Source organism: Globicephala melas, chromosome 14 (assembly GCF_963455315.2).
Source record: "Globicephala melas chromosome 14, mGloMel1.2, whole genome shotgun sequence".
Classification (NCBI taxonomy): domain Eukaryota; kingdom Metazoa; phylum Chordata; class Mammalia; order Artiodactyla; family Delphinidae; genus Globicephala; species Globicephala melas.
In genome coordinates this window covers 46,494,480-46,515,426 of record NC_083327.1, presented here as the reverse complement: position 1 = coordinate 46,515,426, position 20,947 = coordinate 46,494,480, and the positions used below count along the sequence as shown (strand labels likewise).

The 20,947-nt window shown below is 44.2% G+C and overlaps 1 protein-coding gene across 2 annotated transcripts in view; it reads right to left on the bottom strand.

Moving 5' to 3' along the window:
- SLC35F1 (solute carrier family 35 member F1) overlaps positions 1–20,947 on the bottom strand; it is a 485,769-nt gene that overhangs the window by 404,670 nt on the left and 60,152 nt on the right. The window contains exon 1 of one of the 2 annotated variants that reach the window (XM_060283702.1): positions 19,582–20,277. The exons of the other annotated variant lie outside the window; for it this stretch is intronic. Coding sequence (XP_060139685.1) covers positions 19,582–19,754 — 173 coding nt within the window. The 5' untranslated portion in view covers positions 19,755–20,277. Of the gene's footprint in view, positions 1–19,581; positions 20,278–20,947 lie in introns of those variants that run through there. 2 annotated transcript variants of the gene reach the window in all.

Below are 20,947 nucleotides of genomic sequence, written 5' to 3'. Positions count from 1 at the left end.
AAATGGCCCTGGCTGGCATTCACGTTAGATCATCAGTTTCAAGGCAAAGAGAGAGAGATGTGTCTATCAGTTAAGGAAGTGCTCAGCTACAGGTCAAACAAATCCCAACTCAACCCGGCCAAAACAGTTAGGATATCTATAACCTCACATGGTGAAAGTCCAGCGATAGAGCAAGCTCCAAGCATGTAGCACGGCAGTCAGTTGCTCCATATTACCTTCAAGGACTCAGGTACTCTCCCTCTTTCCACTCTGCTGCCCTCACCATCAGTGACATCCTAAGGCTGGTTTCCTTCCTGATCATAAGGTAGTTGACAGTAATATCCAATAGCAAGATGGCTGTTTCTGTGGTCAAATTCAGCAGAAAAAGAGGAATCTCTTCCCTCACTATCAAATGTAAGTCTTTCCCTTCTATCTGGTTCGGCCAACCTGGGACCTGTGCCCACCCCAAGACCAACAACAATCTGCGGAAAAATGCCAAGAACTCATTGGCATATACAAACCATCTGGGGTAAGATGGATGGACTAATGAGGAAACCAACAGAGACTCTGGAGAACAAAATCTCCAATGCCAAGGACAGAAAAGAAGGAGTATACTCCTTCCCATCTAATGCAATTACTATAAATTTCTATTTGCAGTGGCTCCTGAAGATGTCACATGGAAATACTCCCTATTCCTTTTGATTGTGTGGTTGTAGTTCTTCTTGCTGACGTTAGCTTCTCTTGAAGTTAATCATCTTCTTCTGCAGACATGCTTATGTTGAGTCAGCATTTAATATTTAGAGGATTACTGCTTACAGCAGCTATAGAAACTGCCCCACTCAACCCTGCACAGAGGCAATACAAATGATATCAAGAATGTAAGCCAGATGACTTCATCACTCTTTTTGATGTAGGCAGATCTTTGGTAATATCACAAAGCAGAAGTTTCCATCACTCCACATTGGAAGAAACATCACACCTTAGTGGTGCAACATAGGCTGGAGAGGGGAAAAGAAAGGCGTCACAGTTACCAACCCTCTAGTACTGTCCTGCTCCCCAAAGGGTCACATTTGGGTGTTCTGGAACAGGAGTTTAAAAGCCAACTTATTTTTAGAAAAAAATAGGTATGCCAATGTCCGTTCTATTCCAGTGCAGATAACTTGTCAAGTTATGCTGGGTCCATCTTTGCAGGGTTTATCTAAATACACTGAGGTACCTAATAATTCCCTGGTTGGAACCCTAATCCAGCACACAGGATCTTTAACTTTTAAACTCTCTGCATGGGCTATTGGCCTCCAGGACACAAGCACATGGAACCAGCGCTGAAACGGCTGAGCTTTATTTACTTTTATTCTGAGGGACCAGCACATGAAGAAGAAGGACTAGAGATATGCTTTAAAAATAAACATCACTTGATTTCTCAGAAGGTCTTTGTGTTTTATTGTCATGTATACCATAAGAACTGGACAGGGATGTAGTGACTGTATATTTCAAATGACTTGTCAAAATTCTCACAGCTGTCACATAGATATATTCTCAAACAGTTACTGACCAGTATACCCCTGAAAGTCTTTGGGTGAAGTGGTGGCTGACCCCACTGGTGCAGAGTTCTGGACACACTTCAAAGACAACCAAGTTGATCTCTGGTGGTCTCCCTCACTTGTGCGTTCTTCTCTAGCCCAATATGCTTATAGCTGTCTAGTGGTACAATTTCCCCCTCTATAAAAATATGCCCAGTGTCATGTTCCAAAGCCACCTTCAAGCAATGCTCCATCCTTCCTTGTGACTAACTTCACCTCCTAAGAGGAAAGCAATCTAATTGATTGACTGAAATAATAACTGATCAACTAGATTAAAACATACTTGCAAGCAGAGACCTAACTTTGTAAGTTTGCATCTCTTAACCACACCTATGACTGCTTTCCTTGAAGCAGACATACAAAGGATATAAATCTAATCTTGTTTAATTTTCCCAAGGTGATGTACTTAAAGAAGAAATTTAACTCTAGTTTCTAACTGGTATAAATTGTTTAGGAAAATATTTATGAACAGGAATAAGATATGTTCTCCTTTCTCCTCACTTACTTTGAGCTAGGACCTTACCATATGACTCTCTTACCTTTCCTTCCCCAAACCACCATAAGTACACACCATTAATTCATTACACAAGTATTATCAACATTATAATGCCCAAGGGCTATGCTGGGCACTGGGCAAAAAGCACTAATCAAACCAGACATGGGCCCTACTTTCACATACTCTTCTTGGCAATTAGTTTTCTTCTTCCCTATGTTTTCCTGGGCTTTTTACCTGCCAGTGATGATGATGATGATGACGATACTAATACTAATGCTAATAATAATAATAAAATTTTGAGTAGGACTTTCTATATGTCAGATGCTAAGTGCCAGATTATATGTGTGTGTGTGTGTGTGTGTATACATATATACACAGTCTTTTAGTCCTCACAACAACGTGGAAAAAGATAAGAAATTGAGGTCCCCAAGATCAGAGCACTCAGATGCTAAAGTGGGCAGTCTAGCCCTGTTCTTAACCACTGTTGCTTACAATGAGCTTAAAATGACTTCTATTTTTATTTCTACAACTGATTATCCCACAGGAAATTTCTTGGTAGAGAGAATTTAAAACTTTTGGGAAACAGAATTGATAGAAACGTGTGTTGAGTTTTAAAGTATGAGTAGGACTTATGTATCACACCTAGTGTTTCCCCAACTCTGGCACCGTTCAAATCATCCTTCTATACTTTTTCTACATCCCCTACCTTTACATAGATCGATTTAAAAAAAACTGAAACTAAAATTTATTGAGTACCAACTCTGTCCCAGGCTCTATGACACACGTTATTTGAGAAAAGAAAATCAGAGAACGTCAATTTGCTGAAAATAATCTCTTCTTTGAAGGGGCCTCTAGCAGATCATTTGCCCCGTCACTAAGCAAATATTTATTGAGCACTTACTTCATGCTGGGTTCTACGTAAGATGTTGGGTAGAGAACACCCTTGTGGACTTACAACCCATTAGGAGAGTTCAGACAAGAAGATAATGTAGAGTGTGAAATGATAGGCAATAGTCAGCACATGGAATGGGGCATCTAACCCAGACTTTGGGGTTGAGGGTCAGACATCAAGGTTTTCAGATGCATTGGTGCCTTTGTGTTTTGGTTGAAGAGTTATAATGTCGCATACACTGAGCTTCTATATCAGTTTATCTTTAGACTGTACTCTGAAGCACTCATAGCACCGCCTAGCAGCACCTGAAAATTGAGGGTCAGGGCTTTATAGTGTCATTCACTGCTTTACTTTATTCATTTCTGAAGTTCAAAACATTTCCACAGAGAACATTAATAGTTCTCCAAAGTGGGAATTTTGACATGGAATGAAGGTGCCTTTGATTCATTCACATGTCACATGGTGTCTGGGACTTTTTTTTCTTTGTTTGTTCACTTGTTTCCCTAAGAACAAACAGGAATCAACATTTTAATCCTTATGGAGCGAATTACTTTAATGGTTAAAATAGCAGAGAATATTAGAAATCCAAGGCTAGCTCTCTGCAGGGCTCCTCCACTCTGACCCAAGCATTCCATTTCCTTCAGCCTTTCACTTTGAAATGCCTTTGCTTCTTGTATGTGTCTTAACCTCCCCCAACACCAAGAGTATGGGGTAAATGATATCGGACTGTAGAAATTTCGTTTTTAGAAAAAGTGTGCACTACAGACTCTGGCTCCTTTACCTCCTACTCCAGGAACCACTAAAAAGGAAGAGAATCGTCAGGTTCCTAAATCCAATGAACTGCTTTCTAGCTGTGACAAGGGAAAACAGGGAGAGGACATTTTTGTTATTGTATCTCAATTCACCAACCTACAGCCCAACCAACTGCAGTCGTGGTCCTGCAGGCCATCCACACACATTCCCACCCACGTATTTTTCATTTCTTCAACAAACTAATATCCAAAAGGAGCAGTCTGATATCCATTGCTATAAATGCTTTGGACCGTGCCTTCCTTCCATCATCTTCGTAGGCATACTCTCAGGTTGCAATGAACTTTGGGGCTAAGGAGGTAATAATTATGGTCTCATCACATTGGATGCAGATGAGTCCACTTATCAGCATTAGCGTTGCATACGATCAATTTTCTAAAACCAGTGCAAACAAGCACCTTATTGCTTATACTTCTTTAGGCTTACACTGGGGAAGGTCAATCCAAAATGCAGGGACCCCATTAGCAGCAGGAAATAAATAGGAAGCATTAAGAAAAAGAACTAAAAAAAATAAAGAAAGAAGTATTTTGCCTGAAAAGCACTAAAATCACACAAACTGTTAGAACAGGTAAAAAAAGATACATTTTTAAAATATTTTTATTGCATATATACAGTATGTACAATATTTATACTATATATTTTATATTGTATATATATAACAAAATTTACCATTTTAACCATTTTTATGTGTAGAGTTCTGTGGCATTAAGTACATCCACAATGTTGTGCAATCATTACCTCCATATATTTCCAGAAATTTTTCATCATCCAAAAAGCAGCTCTATAAAAAAGGATACATTTTTAAGTCAAGTCACTGGACTCGTTACCACTCGGAACTGAAGGGTTGTAATGAAACCATATATGGCTCAAGGAAAGGGAGGGGGTGGGGGGAAGGCGGAATCTTTATGTGGGGCTTGTTCTACAGTTGTATTCACACATTCAGATATAGCTAGCTCACAGGTAATTTCACACTGAATATTTTTGTTTTCTTAAGTGATTCCAATTCAATGTGGTTCTTAAGTAAAACTTAAACACATTAAGCATAAAGCATTCTCCTTGAACCAACTCTGAGCCAAAAAAAGCATGGTAAGGAAAGTTGAGGGCTATCTTCAAAGAAGGAAAACAAACTATTCCAAATGGAAAAACTATTCTCTATCAATGTGCATGTGTGTGTGAGTGTGTGTGTGTGTCAGAGAGAAACAGAGCAAGGTAGAAAGAGACAGATGGATCAATAGACAAAGATTCATTACAAATAATACCTAATATACACTATTTGAGAAATAATGTATATAATAGATATTATATTTAAATATTTATATAGCCCCCAAAAGATACAGAAATGAAAAGTAGGAGATAAAGAAAAGGTCAAGGTACCATGGATTGATGTCTTCATTGGTTTGTCTTATCTGGGAACTCATATTTCCAGAGACAGTAACAATCCTAGGGGTGTGCTGGTTACCCAATCTCTCCATCAGTAGAAGTTAAACACACAACCTTTGTAAACACTGTGTTCTCCTATGCAAATTCAGCTTCAAGACAAGTTCCCTGACCCTGCTTCCAACCACAGGGGTGCTCCTAACCCCTCCCAGCTAGCAATGCTGGAGTAATCACTTAATGGAGTAACCAGAATGTGAAATTCATTCCAGCACTCACTGGGTGATGGTAGTTTTTGTTTGGTTGGTTTTTGTGATGTTTCAGACTTACCCTGTAACTAGCTAAAAACTGACCTGTGCTATTTTCAAGGACAGCTCACCTCCTTTTGGACTGAAGGCCACTCATCAAGCTTGGCAGCACTGGAGGGACAACAGTTCGTTTTGTGAAGCTGCAGAAGTCCTTCCTAGCTCTCTGACTCCACACACCCTACCGAACAGCTCTCCGCCTTCCCATCCTCCGTCCTCCCCACGTACACCTCTCCCACCTCCCAGCCTCCCTGCTTCCAAGCAGTCACCCCACCCTGGGACTTTTCACAGCCCCTCACCTCCCAGCAGCATTGGGAGCGGTGTGTAGGGCTATCCGTGGAGGCAAGGGCTCCTCTGTGAGGGCGCAGTGTTTCTCCTGCCTGCGGCACGATCCAGATAAGGACAGAGGCTCCAGCCATCCCCGCATCACAAAGAGCTCCTCTGATCCCCCTGGCATCTGGGCTTCCCCTCATTAGCACATAAAAGCTGCTCTGTGCCTTCCCTCTGAGCCGCTCTGTCTGTCCCACTGCCGGGCTCTATGGAGCCTTTTAGGCCCAAGCTCATTTTGAAACCTCCCCAGTTCAAGAGGCACTAACCCTTTCCCGAAACCTGTCAAACTCTCCTTTACAAACCGCAGGTACCGCCGAAGCAACCATCACTCTGAGAGGCGCAATAAGACTGCAGGGCAGATGCCTTCTGCCAAATTAGTCTTCCCAAGAAGAGGCGTTCTTAAAACTAAGCCAAAAATGTTTAAATATATCTAGCTTTCAAAAAACGCAATACATTGAAGTAAAACAGACTTGTGCCTTGTTCGTAGGTGGGTGGGTTCCACTTCAGACTCTGACCCGCAAGGCTCAGGAGGAAAACCACCGAGCAGAGCAGCGCCTGCATCCAAGTCCTCAGCGCGCTGAGGGCGCTCTTTAGCGCTTATCCCGGGCCTGGGACGGCACAAAGCCACGAGAAACCGGGCTCCCATTTCCATTTTGTGACCAGGATAACAAATGCAGAGTGCTTGGCAGCTTCCCAAGCCCTCTCCCAGATGTTATGTCATTTAAAAATCCCCAACATGCAATGGGAAATGAAGGGCTAGGATTATTTTAACCAGTTTACAAATGAGAATATTGAGGTCCCCGAAAAACGGAAGTCAGTTCCCTGTGACAGAACATCTCACACTTCACATTCTGAAAGGGACATCATCATCCCAGGGGCTCAGATACAAAATCTCCAAGGGACGTTTAATACCCTCTTCTCTCTCACACACCCCACTCCCAAGTATAATCAGGACCAAAATCCTCCTGAGCTCTCCTAACTAGCCCTGCACGAATATCCTGACTTCTTCACAGCTGAATCTACTGATGGTTCCTGCATGCCTTGTCACCAGGGCCCAGATCTGTTTCTGAGCTAACCCTTTCCAACACAGACTCTAAACAGCAGTAGCTTCTTTCTGCCCATCACACGCCTCACCTCCTCCTCATCACAAATGTCAAAAAAGCGCATAGGGCTTCCCTGGTGGCGCAGTGGTTGGGAGTCCACCTGCCGATGCAGGGGACACGGGTTCATGCCCCGGTCCGGGACCGCATGACGCGGAGCGGCTGGGCCCGTGAGCCATGGCCACTGAGCCCGCACGTCCGGAGCCTGTGCTCCACAACCGGAGAGGCCACAGCAGCGAGAGGCCCGCGTACCAAAAAAATAAAAAAAAAGCGCATAGCTCTGCCCTTAAATCCTACGATACTTCTCTTGTATGTCTCCTTTCTGACTCTTCAAAATGACTATTTCCACTTCTCTCTGTACAAATGTCCTATATCCCTCCCCCACTACCTAGCACCTTCATTCTTAATTGATAGGATGTCCTTATAGTTCACAGAAAAAGAAAAGCCACCAGACAGGAATCACCTTTTATTCTCACCACCCAATCTACCAAATTACCTTCATTTACACCCACGCTTTCTCCCCGCCACTCCTGGACCATGGAGAGTGTCCTGGCTCCTCTCCAAGGTCAACCCCTCCCCCTGCACCTGGGATCCTACCATCTCAGCCTTTGCAAGGCCTTCCTCCTTCCTTTATCCCATTCCTTCCTGCATATGCAATTTTCCCCTCTCTACTGTATCTTTCCCATCAGCATACAGACCTTTTGTATTATGTCCTCTCTTAACAGACTCTCCCTTTACTCTGCTCCTGGTTAGAGGAAAACTTTTCAAAAGTTATGTTTTGAAACCCCCAGCTCACAGTCGCTCTCCAAACCGTTCCATCCAGGCTTCCACCGGCACCCACCACCTGAGCCTGTGCCTATCTGTGGCCGAGACACTGATCATTTCTCCACCCTTCCCTTAGTTGATTACTCTCAGCACCCGCACGGTTTATTTCCTCCCTCTCAAAACACTTACTTCTCTAGGCTTCGGAACACCGTACTCTCCAGGTTTCCCTCCTGCTTCAGACCTCTCCTTCTCCAACTCCTTTGCTGGGTCCTCCTCCTCTGTTTGGCTTGGAAGTTGATGTGCTCCCCAGAGTGACCCTGGGACCCCTTTTCTCCTCTATCGACAGATTGTCCCCAGATGATCTTATCCAGGACCACACCAATGACACCCAAATCCAAATCCCCAGCCCCTGATTTTTCCCTAAATCCCATACTCCAGCTATCATGTGACATTTCCACTGAACATCTCTAACTTAACTTGCCAGAAGTAAACTCTTGACTTTTTATCCACAAACATGTTCCTCTCCCTGTCTTTCCCATCTTGGACGAGGGCACCATCACTCACCCAGTTTCTCATGCACCCCAAACTGGATTTTTTCTTTATTCACTTCCCTCAGCAGCTTAACCAAACCACTCATCCAATCCCATGGACTCCATCTCCCAAGATGAATCACTCCAAAACGCAATCATTTCTCTCCACCGCATTGCTACCCTCCAGTCCAAGCCTGCAACGTCTCCTTCCTCCTGGAGCCACTTACCTCTCCCGCAGTCCATTCTCCAACAGCAGCCAGGGTGGGCTTTTCAAAACATTATCCACATTACTCCTCTGCTTAAAACCTTTCAGTTGCTCCCCCATCCCACTGAGGATAAAACACAAGTTCTTCTCCCGGCCTATGGGACCCGAAAAGACCTCACGCCTGCCTCCCCCCACCCCACCCCAGCCCATGATCTCCCCCCTCCCATGCTCCCCTCCTTCTTGCACTCCCTCTGCTGCTTGTTTCATCGCAGCATCCCCACCTGGAATGCACTGCCTCCTGACCCTCAAGTAGCTGGTTCCTTTTAGTCGTTCCAATCTTAGCTTCAATGTTACCGGACGGGGAGAGGCCTCTTCCGACCACTCAAGTTAAAGTACCACCCGTTACCTCTCCGTCACATCGCCCCACTTGAATTCTCTGGAGAGTATTTGGCACAATGAGATATCTGCCTTATGTATGCATTTATTGCCTGCCCCCAACTAGAACACAGTCTCCAGGAGAGTGGAGGCCCTTTATGTCCTGTTCCCTGCAGTTTCCCCAATATCTAGATGGTGCCTCTTACCTGGCTCAGTAATTACGGTGCTGAATGGCTGAAGAGTCCCTACTCTATGCTCCGCAGAGCTTGAAGTAGAGCCATGCCAGTGGTCCTGCTGGTCATGCTGAGCCCCCCTGTAACCCTGACCCTCCTTTCTGCACTCAGACCTAGAATCTACTCTCTTTAACTTTAAGATCCTTGAAAAATAGCACTCTCCACTTATACTCCATTCCACAGAACTGCGATGCTGCGCTGTACCCCTTCTCATCGCTAAAGAGCTTCCCCGCCTAACATTCCAGGGGATCCCTTTAAGGTGGGCTGCGCTGTACCCCTTCTCATCGCTAAAGAGCTTCCCCGCCTAACATTCCAGGGGATCCCTTTAAGGTGGGAGCCCCAACCTAGCCTGTTGGGTTGAGTCCTTGATACTTAATGTAGCTACTGTCAGGTCTAACCTGCTGCCTCCACATTGCCAGCTGGGATGTACAGATTTCCAGGGCCATGACTAGCACTAGCCGAATGCTGCCACCGTGAGGACCCCCTACCTACCCCATGATTAGATGCACTTCCAGAATCCAGACTCGCTGTTGCTCCCTCTTGGATACTGGACTGGGACCAGCGCTTCTCAAACTATCTGTTATAAGATATTGGTTCTTTTTTTTCAACTCACTGAAGACAATTCTTTTGTAAAATACAATTCAAAAAATCAACTACTAGAAAAATAAAATGGCAAAAAAACAAAAATTAAAATACATGACCCAATATTTTAATATTAGAAAAAAAACATAAAAGTACTCTGTCAAGTTGCTATAGCTATTTCTAATGCTCACTCTTGATCTCTGTTCTTCTCACAGGCTGGTTACACAATCTGTGAATCAGCACAGGTCCACAGACAACTGAGTAGCTGGCTAAGGTCCTCCAGCTGCCTGTCTAGTTCAGGTAACACCCTAGGTCTCTTCTGCCCTAGCGAGCAGATCCCTTCCTTGTAGCAAGTTTATAACCTTTCAGCAAACAAGTATTAACCACCCACTATGTTGCAGACACTATTGAGTACCTTCTCAAAAATAATCTAATCTTCCTCTCTCTGACCCTGGTCCACACTCTGTTCAAATTACAGCACTTCCCTCTCCAACCTGGCCGCCTCCATCCCATTTAGACTCCTGTCTCCACTCCCCTATACGGCTACAGTAGCCACCTAACTGACCCCTAAACCCTAGTCCATCCTCTGTCCATCTCTCCTACAGACTTTGTCCAAAATATAATGTTCGGGCAGATCTCTGATCAAGTCCTTTCTCTACTCAATAACCTGCAAAAATAATAACCCACAGTCTAACTCATATTACAGTGTCTAAGGCTTTCCATTATCTGACTCCATCCTGCAATTCTAGCCTTACTTCACTCTACTGCCTTTTTACCTACATATAATATTGTCAAACTGGTCATTTAATCCTCCTCCAGTCTCTTACTCTATATTTGGTTCATCCTTTCTGTCATCTCCCTTCTTGCACGTGTTCCTATCCTACCCATCTGCTACAGATCACATGTTTATGTCCCCGCCAAAATTCATGTGTTAAAGCCTAACTCCCCAGTGTAATAGTATTTGGAGGTGGAACCTTTGGAGGTGTTAGATTTAGATGAGGTCATAAGGGTGACGTCCTCATTATGAAATTAGTATCCTTACAAGATGGGAAAGGAGATCTCTCTCTCCCTTTCACTCTCTTTCACTCTCACTCTCTCCCTCCACCATGTGTGGGTACAAGACAGCTGTCTGCAAGTCAAGAAGGCCCTCACCAGACATGCAATCTGCCAGCGCTCTGATCTCAGACTTTCCAGCCTGCAGAACTGTAAGAAATAAATGTCTGTCGTTTAAGCTGCCCAGTCTATAATATTTTGTTATAGCAGCCCAACCTAAGACCCCATCTTCCAATGCCAAGGACAAATGCCATCCCTAAACCCTCCTGCCCTGTCTCCAGCCTAGTCTCTCCTTCCTCTGTAGTCTTATAAAAGCACTTAGCTGTGTTACCATAAAAATTGGTTTCCATGGGACTTCCCTGGTGGTCCAGTGGTTAAGACTCCACACTCCCAATGCAGGGAGCTGGGGTTCGATCCCTGGTCAAGGAACTAGATCCCGCATGTCACAAGTAAAAAGATCCCACATGCTGCAACGAAGACCCGGCAAAGCCAAATAAAGAAACACTAAAAAAAAAAAAATTGGTTTCCACATCTATAAAAAGATTATTATGAGAATAACATATGATGTAAAATTTTATAATATAAAATGTATGCTTTATAATATAAAATTTAAGAATTTAAGCTACTGTCTAAATGCTCATTTTAATTCAAACACTCATAGGTTGTATCAAATTACATAGTAAAGCAATCAAGTCCTTCCAAATCACCCTCAATCTCTCTTACCTGCAGTGCACAAACATGTCCCCAAGCTCCCTCAAAGTTGTGTATGCACTGTCAGAATGTTGATATTTTGCAGGAAACTCTATTCTCTTGGGTTATATGGCAATGACCTTGATAGGCTCGCCCTGAAATGGCACTTTTTCTTCTAACACTCTGAAAGTAGATGAACATTAATGGCTATTCCTCCTTTGTTTAAAGTCCTAAGTGAAACAAACTGTATTGTATTCCTCAAGAAAGATCTGCCTCTTACCTATGTGTAAACTCCAAGTAATTTTATTATGGGTTCAGTCTTCCTCTTGAGTAGTTTTCTTACAGGTGAAACAGCTAAATTATGGGGCTTTTTTCTGCATCTCTGTTAGATCAGCTTGAAAATCTAATCATTTTGATGTATGTTATCTTTATTTCTACTTTACTTAAATTGTCCCCTTGATAGATTATATTGAAAGGGTAATAACAGTTAGAAGCTCCGCCAATGGCACTCAAGGGTCCACGTCAGCCCCATGACTATCTGGTTCACCACTATGATCCAGCAGTGTCCAACATATAGTAAACACTTAATAAATACTCATTGAATAAATGACTGACTGATTGAATGAATGAGTGGACGAGGAAAAGAGAAACCAGTGAAGTATTTATCTTACACAATGGATCAGTACCTTGTACTATCTCCAAGCCAGGAATGATTAGGAATTGTAGCCCTGTCACTCTAAATCTGGATATAATTAGCATGTTGTTTTTAGCCTCCTTTATTTTTTTTTACATCTTTATTGGAGTATAATTGCTTTACAATGGTGTGTTAGTTTCTGCTTTATAACAAAGTGAATCAGCTATATGTATACATATATCCTCATACTCTCTCCCTCTTGCATCTCCCTCCCACCCTCCCTATGCCACCCCTCTAGGTGGTCACAAAGCACCGAGCTGATCTCCCTGTGCCATGCAGCTGCTTCCCCTAGTTATCTATTTTACATTTGGTAGTGTATATATGTCAATGCTCTCTCTCACTTTGTCCCAGTTTACCCTCCCCCCCACCCCCATGTCCTCAAGTCCATTCTCTGCGCCTGCGTCTTTATTCTTGTCCTGCCCCTAGGTTCATCAGAAGCATTTTTTTTTAGATTCCATGTATATGTGTTAGCATACGGTATTTGTTTTTCTCTTTCTGACTTACTTCAGTCTGTGTGACAGTCTCTAGGTCCATCCACCCCACTACAAATAACTCGATTTCGTTTCTTTTTATGTTTAGCCTCCTTTAAATGTGTATTCAGTTGTACTAGCTTTCCCTAATTAATTTGTTAAAAGGGCAGGAATTGATGGTTCATAATATCAGAACTTGTAAAATGGTATGTAAGGTATTTTTTAACATCACAGTCACATAGGTAAATTTTCTTGAGAGTTGAAAATTTAAATCTAGCAGAAAACAATATTTTAAAAAGTTTAATAATAATATACTTAAACAAATTACATTCATGTTGCCACCGATTGAGGCATGTCATTTTTCTAAGAAAATATTTTCTAAGACATATTTATTTTTATTGTTTTCCTTGCCATTTCCTGGGAAACTTCTCTCAACTCTTGTACATTCAACTAGTGTCTGTATAAGAGAGAATAAGTGCAGTATGGATCACACACAGGACAACTTATTTATATGATTCTAGCATCTAGATATTTAGAAGCATACAATTAAGCATTATGCATAAAAATTCAGATTACAGATTATAATCATTCACTCTCAATAGCAGTACATATGCCAAGCTACCCAGTTAGATTTTGAGGTCCTTCAAGCCAAGAATAATGTTTTGCTATGTATGTGTCCTCCAGAAGAGGACTCAGCACACAGAAAGTGATTAGGAACAAATGAATATAGAAACAATCAACAGAGTGAAAAAACAACCACTGGAATGGAAGAAAATGCTTGCAAATCATATATCTGATAAGGGGTTAATATCCAGAATTTATAAAGAAGTCCTACAACTCAACAACAACAACAAAACCAAACAATCCAATTGTAAAATGAGCAAAGGATTTGAATAGACATTTCTTCAAAGAAGATATACAAATGGCCAACAAGTATATGAAAAGATGCTCAAAATCAGTGATTATTAGGGAAATGCAAATCAAAACCACAATGAGATATCACTTCACACCCATTAGGATGGCTGCTATCAAAAACAAACAAACACAGTGTTAGCAGGATGTAGGGATACTGGAACCCTTGTGCACTGTTGGTGAAAACGCAAAATGGTACCACTGCTATGAAAAATGGTATGGAGGTTCCTCAAAAAATTAAAAATAGAACATATGATTCAGCAATCCCAATTCTGGTTATACAGCCCAAAAAAACTGAAAACAGGATCTTGAGGAGACATTTGCACATTCATTTTCATTGCAGCTTTATTCACAAGACCCAAGAGATGGAAGTAACCTAAATGGCCATCAATAAGTGAATAGATAAAGAAAATGTGGTATTACTTACACACACACACACACACACACACACACACACACACACACATAATGGAATATTATTTTGCCTTAGGAAATTCTGCCACTTGTGACAATGTGAATGAACCTTGAGGACATTATGCTAAATAAAATAAGCCAATTACAAAAAGACAAACACTGCATGATTCCATTTATATGAGGTATCTACAATAATCAAACTCTTAGAAACAGAAGGTAGAATGGTGGTTGCCAGGGTCAGTGGGGAAGGGAAAAGAGGAGTTATTGTTCAATGGACACAGAGTTTCAGTTTTGCAAGATTAAAAAAATTCTAGAGGTCTGCTGCATAACAATGTGCATACAGCTAGCACTACTATACTGTACACTTAAAATGCTTAAGATGGGCTTCCCTGGTGGCGCAATGGTTGAGGGTCCGCCTGCCGATGCAGGGGACGCAGGTTCGTGCCCTGGTCCGGGAGGATCCCACGTGCCGCGGAGCGGCTGGGCCTGTGAGCCGTGGCCGCTGGGCCTGTGCGTCCGAGCCTGTGCTCCGCAACGGGAGAGGCCACAACAGTGAGAGGCCCGTGTACCGCAAAAAAAATAAAAATAAAAATAAAATGCTTCAGATGGTAAATTTTATGTCATGTGGTTTCAGACCTTACATATATACACTACTATGTATAAAATGGATAACTAATAAGAACCTGCTGTATAAAAAAATAAATTAAATAAAATTCAAAAGTTTAAAGTAAAAAAAAAAGAATAAATGAATGTATACATGTAGATGTTCATGTCACAGTCAAGAAATATGCCAAATAGTATGGGGTATTTTTCCATGTATCTATTGGCATTTGACTTCCTCTAAGTATACTTTTCTAGAAACATAATCAAGAATTAATGTGTTTGAACAAGGTTCAGTGAATGCTCATTGGCCTGAACTCAAATGAATGAGAAAGCTAAACTAAAACCTGGTGGTGGTACTTTCACATGCTGTATTCTATTTTTATGAGAAACGGCAATTAAATAATAAATCAGCTCTTGCATTAAGTAACTTTAGAACTATATGGGCAGCCAACTCAATTTGCCATATTGTCTACATCTATAGCAGTGTACAGTAAAAACAGACATCTTTTATTATGGTCCTGAGGCACTGAAGGACCTTGAGAGAGTAAAAGGTCAAAGAAAAATTACATGAAGATAGGTCCATTTTCTTACACGTTACTTCCTTGGAAATGCACCACTTTATCCAAGGTAAACCAAATATTCCTTTAATATGAACATTCAGTTTTCCAAGCTCCATGCAAAAAAATATACTGGATGATCTTCCAGTTTTATAATTTTGTCCTTTAGTTAAAAATAAATGTGTCCTTCAGACATCTTTTGTTTACTACTAATCTTAGAAATGTCTGTTTTTAATCACACCATGCTGTTCCATTTGGAATATTCTGTATCAATTATCCTCATTACTGGTTGGTCTTCCCCTTTCATTCTGACATCTGTTAGAAGGAGCAGCTTGAGGAAGAGCCTCACTATCAATTGTTTAACAAAAGTCGTCCCATTTGATAAAAAAGGATCACCTAAATGATAACAGATGTCTTCATCAACTGTACCTAATAGTACAAGCATAACTCTGTTCCTGGCAGCCCTTCTGTTGGTTCACCATGTTCTCTCTACCTTACTTAATAACTCAGAAAAGCTATATATACATACTGTCCCATCACATATGGTAACTTCCCACATGGATATTGATTTTATGTAGGCTTGCTACCAACTCTCCTACGTATCTTCCTTAATGCTTTTTAGTTTTCAATTCAAAAAAGTTTCATAAATTTGAAAATTAATGAAATAAATCAAAATGTAAGTTAGAAATCAGCTAGTTTCAAATCAAATGGATGGAAGACCCAGAGTCACACTCGTGGTTCCATTCCAATGATTAAACATCCCCACCACAAGACAGAAAAAGGCAGAAATGCCTTTATAACTTGAAACAACCCAATGCATCTCTTATTGGGAAGAAACTGCGTCAAAACTTGAAATTCATGGTTAGTTTTATTAAGATCTGAAACTAATATTCAAGTGGGAAAAGATAAATAAAATCGCACACATGCAAAACATAAAACAAGCTATCACTCGTTTTTCACAAACATTTCATAATGAAATCATTTTAGAGGAGAAAATCTTCAGATACTACATAGATTAGTATCTACTCCTATATGTTTCTAAGAAATCTACTAGTATCAGCAGTTTCTGTGAGAGGGTCATCAACTGTTGCCCTTGAAGTATTTTCTTTTTTGTCATATCTTGCTTGCCTGTGGCAGGGTAATAAATACTATCTCACACTCAAGAAATAAGTGGAGAGGAGTTTGCCATAAATTTTTCCTTCTTTGAACCAAGACATTATTCTAAATCTTTGGGAATTAAAGAAGTAACAATTATCCCAGCATCTAAATCATCTTGTATTTCTTGCATCACACTGTCAAAACAATTTTGAACAGGACAGGAGAGAAGAATGTGACACATCCCATTAACTGGTAAAAACAATTATCTAGCACCTCCTCTTTCACCAAAATCATGGATACTATTATATTCTACTCTAATTGTTTTACAGGGAGTAGTCAATCAGTGAGATGCCCTATTTGTCATACAAAAAATGCAACCATCCAACTCAATAAGCCTTTAAAGAAAGGGGAAAGGATATGGAGATATACTGAGGAAATAAAATGATGCAGGACAATGTAAGGCAGATTGCATTAAGGTAACACTGCATTTTCATTCTAAGCTTCTTGAAAGACAGTACGTTTAATTATTAATCAGTACTTCTCCCTTTACCTATCCCTCGGTAGGCAGGATACAGACAGCATATGTGCTGGCATTTCTTCCTCTGGGTTGGCAGGTAGCTACTGTTACAGGCTGTGACCAATGGCAGGCAGTTCACCAGGCTTGCGGTGCTCACAGTCTGACACTCCTCGTCCCAGGGCACCATCCTCAGTCTCTCAGCACCGCCCCTCTGGCCCAGTGGGATGCTCAGAGTAACTAATAGTGGTGCAATGCCCCACTCAGTCACTGAAGAGACTCTACTGGCCAGCTCACAGCACTAGAACGCTGCCAACAGTATATCTGCATGCCCAAAGTTAGAGGGATATTTTTCATATTGGCTCCAAACTTCCAGATTTCCAACCTCACTTTCTGCTAGCAGCTAAGTTGCTGCATGCCAGAGGTAGATGAAAGGAAAATTGTCCAGAAGACTGTTAGTTGATAGGGCAACGTAGGTGAAGGAAATAGAAGTATTAAGGAAAGAGGAAGAGGGAAAGAAGACAAAGAAGCAAAAAGGGATCTTTAGCTTTTAGAAAATGAACAAAGATGCTTATGATATGGCACCCAATGGGCCAGCCTTAAAGCCATTACTGCCTAGTCCAAGATACCTGGAGGGTTCAGACCAGAGGGGAGCCACACCTAAGTGCTGGCACAGAAACTCGAAAATTCCACTCCCGCCCCCCATCTCTTGCTTTTACACAGAGCCCAACCATTCAACAGCAACAACTAGTGCTGTCTCCTGTTGACATAATCATGGAGCAAAAGCCAAGCCCATCAGCATGCTAACGAAATTACTCCACCAGGATTTTTACACTTATTCTGATTTTTTTCAGTCTCCTTACCAAAGGCGCTCCTGCTCCAAGAAATATTTTCTTCTTATCCTTTAAGGCTAAGGAAAGATCATTTACTTAATACAAAATATCACACTGAAAATTCTGAAGAACTTTGAAAGACAACCAAATGTTTCAGTTGAAATCTAAAGGCTATAACCCTAGGGTTCCATTCACAGATGTATCTGCCAGGAAATGTCACGGACCCAACCTTTCAGTCTAAGTTCCTCCTCTATAAAACTCATGTCACAGATCACTGAAGGCTAGTAAAATACAACATTCTCCCCTTGATGTACCATGACTTCAATTAACTTGTGTACGATATTCCCACTGCCCTCCCTTAGACAACAGAATTCGGTTGAATAATGAATTCGTGTAAAGCTTCGTACTTTCCCAAGTCTATCTATTTCTCGAAACCATGATAAGAGAGGTAAGACAAGTACAAAACACATTTTACAAATGAAGAAACCAAGAGCCATGGAGATGAACAGCTCTGCCCCAAGCCACGTGGCAAGTCAGCGGCAGAGGAATGATGACAGACCAAGCCCCTCAGCTCCCACCTCGGTGCTCTTGTTATTCTGGACTCTAAGATCCATGAAACATTAAGAAATAACCTGCACAGAGTCAATAATAACTTACAATCAAGCAAAGATAAATGAACAATAGCACCAGTTTTTTCTCAGCTTGATGAGGGAAATTAATAATTAACATATTCTGCATAAAAATTTAAACAGCCAATGCCAAGTCATTTACAATTCAAAAACATCACAGGTATTCAGAAAGGATAGGAAGCCCACAGAATATGTACTGAGCCAGCATCTTCTTGATTTATTCTGCTCATTATCTTTTTTAGATGTAATATGTAATATTTTGGAAGGTGTTATTCTAAGCTACAAATCAAAAGGAACTAAAGGGCTTGAGTTTCTATTACCAACTCCTGTCTCACTTCAGAGTGAATTTCTTCTCGTTTGATAATAAGTGGAAACACATGGAAGTACCCACAAGTAAGCTAATATACGTTAAGTCTTCACAGGTGAAGACTCCTTAATGGTTTGGGATTTCATATGACTAAATTAAACCATACTCCGAAAATAAGGAGCTTTTCAAGCTTCTATTTCTGTACGTATTTTGTGCTCCCACTAGAGCTTTCAGCCCCAAAGAGCTCGAGGTGAATCCCTGGGGGGAATCTCGGCTACCCCAAAAGAGTGCCACACAGAAACCTGTACGCACAGAGCAACCTTAAGAGTTACCCCCAACAGATGCATCGAAAGGCACACACGCACCCAAATAAAAACACACACAACCAGTTCTCTATTTGATTTTTAAGTGTCAGCTCTTCAACCATTTCAAGTTACTTTAGTAGAAAAAGTCCCTTTCGCCTCACGGCCGACTCAGGGGCGCCAGGGGGGGCCCCATCTCACATCAACCCGGGTTCTCATCCTAAACGCCTCGTCCTTGATCCATCCACTGCGCAGATTCCAGCACTGGAGGCGCCGGCCACCAGCGTTCGCCTCCTCTGGCTTCGACACAGCCAGGAGCCTCCTCCTCATACCCTTCCCGCAACATTTCTGCACTTTGCCTGGGTCTGACCCAGGCCTGTAGCCTTCCCATCCCCGCTCCCAGCCAAGAAGAGTCGGAGCCGCAACTGGAGCGCAGGGCGGGAGAAGTGGGTCCCCGCGCCGCCCGCCGGGTCTGTCTCCATTACCCCATCTCCCGGCGAGGGGCTGGGATACCTCCGGGCGGAGCGCGAGGCCGGCGACTTCCACGCCATCCCCGCAGCCCTGCGCCTTCCCGCCTCCTCCCCGGCCACCCCCAGGTCCGCTCTGGCCCCCGAGCGCAAAGCTGGAACCCGAGTGGGAGAGGGACGCGAGGCGACACGCGTGTGCGAGGGTGTGAGCGCGGACACACAGGACCCAGGCTGGCAGAACCCCGCCTCTCCCCGAACTCCCGCCTCGGACCAGCCGGCGCCCGGGCGCTCCGGGGCTCCCCGCTCCGGGACAAAGCTGCCGCGGCCTCTCCGCCAGCGCGGGGCGCGTCGTCGCCCGCTCTCCTCAGTCTCCCCAGACGCGACTCCGTCCGTCCCAAAGGGCCTCCGGGCCGCCCGGGGGATGGAGGGGTCCCCGGGCCGGGCGCCCGCAGCCGCAGCCCCGTGCCCCCGCCGCCGCTCACCTGTTCAGCACTTTGCGGATCCTCTGGCGCACGCCGGCCCGGGAGGAGGCGGACAGGCTTCCGCCGCCGCCGCTGCCCTCGGCCGGTAGGTTCTCGATGGTGGTCACCACATGGTTCGGCGGGGCCGGCGGCGGCGGCTGCAGCTGCTGCTGCTGCGGCTCGGGGGGAATCATCGCGGCGGAGGCGGCGGCGCGGCGGCGATCAGAACGCTGCTGGGCGCATCGTGCGCCGGCTCCGGGCCCGGGAACGCGCGGAGGACTCTGCCGGGCGGCCGCGGCCCGGGGAGGCGGTGCTGCCTGCCAAGCGGCGAGGCGGGGAGGCACCCGCGGCTACGGCCGCCGCCGCCGCCGCCCAGCCCGCCACTCACACCTCTCCAGTCCCAGTGTGCGCACCCTCGCTCCGCCGCCGCCGCCTCCTGCCCCAGCTCTTCCCGAGCCGCGTCCTCAAGTCCCGGCACGCCCCGCGAAGTGGCCGTGAAGGGTGTCGCGCGGGGGCGCCGAGCGGCCGGTCGGCTTAGGAGACCCCAGAGGAGAGAGGGGATGGGGCTCCGGGCCTTGGCTTCTCTCCCGGTGCCCAGGTCTTCTCGGGGCGAGCGGCGGCAGTGGCGCTGGCGCCGCCTCAGCCGTTCCCCCGCTCGCTCGGAAAGCTGCCGTCTGTGTCTCACGGAGTGAGAGACCGAGAGTGAACCCAAAGAGCCTGGCGGGGGCGCAGCGCCGGCGGCGAAGGGGGGCCGGGCGGGGGACGCGCGCTCTGTTCTCGCCAGAGGGCGCTCCCGAGGTGCCTCGATGCCGCGACCCTCCCGTCCCCAGTCCACCAGAGGCCCACGGTCTGGGTTGCTGTGATTGTTTTCTTTGGGGGTTGTTGTTGTTTGTCTGTTTGTGGGTCCCCCCCCCCGCTCGTGAGGTTGAAAATAGATCCTCCCTCTTTAGTTAGAGGGAACTCCCCTCTCCTGCCGAGATGCTGCGGAAGCTAGCACCACTTTCCCGGGACGACAGGATGCTGAGAATGGGCGCCGGCCCTGGATTACAAAGCCAAACTCGAGTATCCTAAATATTACACCTACAGTCACTATAACGGGCCTGGAAGAAACTGGAGGAGAAACAACTTCTCACAAATAATTCATTCTGGGGACTGGAAAAAGCATATCAGACCAACTCAACGTCTCGGTTTCATAACACTGTGAAGGGAATGTAGGCAGATTTGAGTTCCAATCGTGCCTCTAAAACTTATTAGCAGAGACTCCCTAAACAATTTACTTGAATTCTCCTTTGTGCAGCGGGACTACTGTCTCTCTCCCCGCGGTGCTGTAAGAGTTAAATGAGGGAAACCACCCAGCAGGGGGCCCTGACAGCTTCTTCAGTGGCGC